The sequence below is a fragment of the Apodemus sylvaticus genome, chromosome 1, assembly GCF_947179515.1.
Source record: "Apodemus sylvaticus chromosome 1, mApoSyl1.1, whole genome shotgun sequence".
Lineage (NCBI taxonomy): Eukaryota > Metazoa > Chordata > Mammalia > Rodentia > Muridae > Apodemus > Apodemus sylvaticus.
Genome location: NC_067472.1, coordinates 207,852,770 through 207,856,058, shown reverse-complemented (window position 1 = coordinate 207,856,058; position 3,289 = coordinate 207,852,770). Strand labels below are relative to the sequence as shown.

General features: G+C 39.3%; 1 protein-coding gene across 1 annotated transcript; it reads right to left on the bottom strand.

Annotated features, from left to right (window-relative positions):
* Positions 1 to 2,443: 2,443 nt before the first annotated feature.
* Positions 2,444 to 2,755, bottom strand: LOC127673321 (60S ribosomal protein L36-like). Its single transcript, XM_052168978.1, has one exon. It carries the CDS (start codon positions 2,753 to 2,755, stop codon positions 2,444 to 2,446), a length of 312 nt encoding a protein of 103 aa, XP_052024938.1.
* Positions 2,756 to 3,289: the final 534 nt, after the last annotated feature.

Here is a 3,289-nt window from a genome sequence, read left to right as displayed (position 1 = left end):
CTCCTAAACCAAGATGGGCTGTGTCAGTTCAAACTCTAAGCAAAATGAAACTCTCCTGCTGTGGTCTAAGCCACAGTTAGTGACAGACTCCTAGGCACTGGCACAGAATGGCAAGTGATATGGATTCTTGTCATAATGAACTAAACTGTACAGTGTGGAAACAGATGACAGAATGTTGAGTACTGATTATGTAGTCCCTTCCAGCACTGTACTGCAGTCTTGTGTATCTGACAGCATATGGCAAAAATGATGATTTTAGGTTATGAAAGACACTGTACCTCAGTTTACCCTCATGGTAGGAAAGGAAACATGTAGTTGAAAAGAATATGGGAATATGTCTGCCTGGGATGGTAGGGAAGAACTCTGCTGCAAGCCTCTAAGAATCAAGGCCTCCCAAGAAGCCCTGTAGTAAGCTTAGACTCTACAGCTACAATCAAGCCTCAATATGAAGGCAGTCATGCAAACAAACTGCCATCACTTCCATCTTCTCCTCAATATCTCTATGCCTCAGAACACCTGACCTGCTCCTGGATGTCTAAACTGTGGACAAAAATCAACATTTATTGTTTAAATGTTCTAAGTGTCCCAGTAAGTTAATCCACTGCATTTTTAACAGGATCACCGCATGGGCATGATAGGACATACCTTTAATTCCAACACTTAGGCAGCTATGCCAAGAAGATCTGGAATTCAAGATGACTTGAAAATCATATCTTCAAATTCTAAGAGCAAAAAGGGAAAGATAATTAATTTCATTTATAGGGGAACACGTATTACATTGCATAATAACCATTATATTTAAATAAACAACATGTGAAAGAAACTGTATTTATCTCCATAACAATCTTGACATCATTTCCATGTCATATAGAAAAGAAAGAGAGTCAAGGAAGAGAGTCTTGTCAACCTCAGCTTCCCTACACATTAGCAAGTGTACACATGTGTAGTGAGTGCCAACACATGTGCAGTGCATATGAGCATCCACACTATAAACTCATGTATATCCAAAACTTGTTAACTCAAGTAATGCTAAGTAAACGTAACATCAGAAATCAGATTACCTCACTACTATAACAGGCTCTTTAATAACAAAGAAAGAATTATGGACAACTTTGTGTTACTGCTGTTCATTACCATATATGCAGAGTTACTGTGGTAGTTTACAATCCTGTTTTCTGTATGGTTTCAGAAATCCAATGCCTATTACATTCTACCTGAACAAAATGTTGTATTTGTGGTATAAGGGGCACGTTTGCTGTGCTACAAATTCACAGACATTCAAACTTCCTTACACACAACCTTACTTATTACCTTAGAATCTGCCCTGTCACAGGTGTAGTTCCTCTTTGCTACAGGGCAAAGCTTCCTGGATCAGTGCCTCAGCCTCTGGCCTTTTTACATTTTACAGAGCTCTGGAAAATAGCTCAAAGAAAGAACACAAGGCTCAGGTCAGTGTAGGGCTGTTCAATCTCAAAGGCTTCTTACTAATACATTTATTTTCATTGTTAAAGAATCTTATTCTTTTCATTTGTGAGGCCCTATTACAGTATCTGAGAATGTGTTCTCACAAATCCCCAGCATGAAGCAATCATTATGAGCACAATTTCTCACCTCAGCCTTGAGACTGGATATTACTGTCCCTGAAATTTTAGGAACTGCAAGTGTAAAGAACATGTGTTTGGGGGTCATGATTTCATTATGCGAGATGAATATAATATATGTAATGTCACCCTGTTTGACTCTGTTAGACAAAATATTAACCAGCATAATCCCAGACCCCAATCATGTGCAGATTATTTTAATTTCTGAGATAAAATTCTACTCACTCTATCACTCTTGGTGTCTTCATCTCTCTTCTCTCTCTTTTCTTAGTTTTGAACACAGGCCTGAACTAGACGAGTCAGCACAACTTTGCATCTATGGTGTTCTAATTTTTTTCAGTTCTGCTGTGACACACATTTTTAAATAATGAGAAGCATTTTGCTCTGATTAAATGAAATACACAGAATTCGTAGTACAACTCAGTTGGTAAATTACTGGGTTAACAGACACAAAGTTTTGATATTTGTCCTCAGCACTGCATAAAACTTGCTGGTGCTGAATCTTTGCAATCTCAGTATCCAGATCCAGTGAAAAGTAGAGCAGAAATCCTGTATCATCTTATATAACTTATTATGTCACCCTGTGCTACAGGGTTTCCTGCCCAAAAAAGCAAATGAACATATGGCAAGTCAAATATTAATGTTTATAAACAAATTATCCTGCCCATGAAGGCAAGTGAATTTGCTTCTTTTGAAGGATAAAAACCTCTATGACAGTTGTCTAGACAGGTAAACTGCAGTGATAGGAAAGGAAATAAAATGTGCACCTGCTGAAACTCTGCAGACTACCATTTTGTTCTTTTTTTCTTTTTTTGGAACTATCTTTTATGGGGGATAGTTCATCAATCTTCCTTGGCGACTGCCTTCCTCATGGCTGCCAGGACATTGCCAGCTCCTCCCGCTTTCTCGTGGCCCAGATGTGCGCGCCCACCCTCTTCTTGATGAACTAGAGTGTGCGCGTGTCTGTGGACACTGAGCGACTCCAGGGCGCGCTGCTCTTGGGGAGCGAAGCCCTGCACCTCCTGGATCGCATCCCTCACGAACTTGGTGCGCTTGGTGAGGAGCCCCGAGGCCGGCTGTGCCTTGGTTCCCTGATGTTCTTCTTCACCTTGTGGCTTTGTTGAGGCCATGGCTATGGGGTAGCGCAGGGCCATGGCTGCTGCTCTCCTACCACAGCCAGGACAGGAAGCCCAGTTTGTTATTTCAAGCTTATTCTCTAACCTACTTTCCTGGAAGTTGCTAGTTCCTTCTACTCGATTATCCAGGCTCCATCCGTTTACCTGTATCATATATTGTGCACTTCATGGTTTGTGGAGGACTAGGTTTATTTCATTATTTTCTATAAATAATATAGCATAGACAACAATAGAAAAAATAAACAGGTTTTCTATTTATTAGTCTATTGCAAATAGACATTATACTTCTTTGTCTCTAATCTTGATACACATGTGTGTTTAATCCAGAGAACATTTTTATGAAGTGCAACAACATATTGCCTAAACAGGCTAATTGCTAAAACAACATCACAGTCACTGGTGGTCACCATATCACTTCTAAATCAATTTTGTTTCTAGGGCAATGAAGAGAAAACAATATTAAATTGTATTTCATTTAGGCTCATCTTAAACTTTGCACTAGATAAATATGACTGTCATTTAATTGGCTATACTTTACATTAATTTATATGT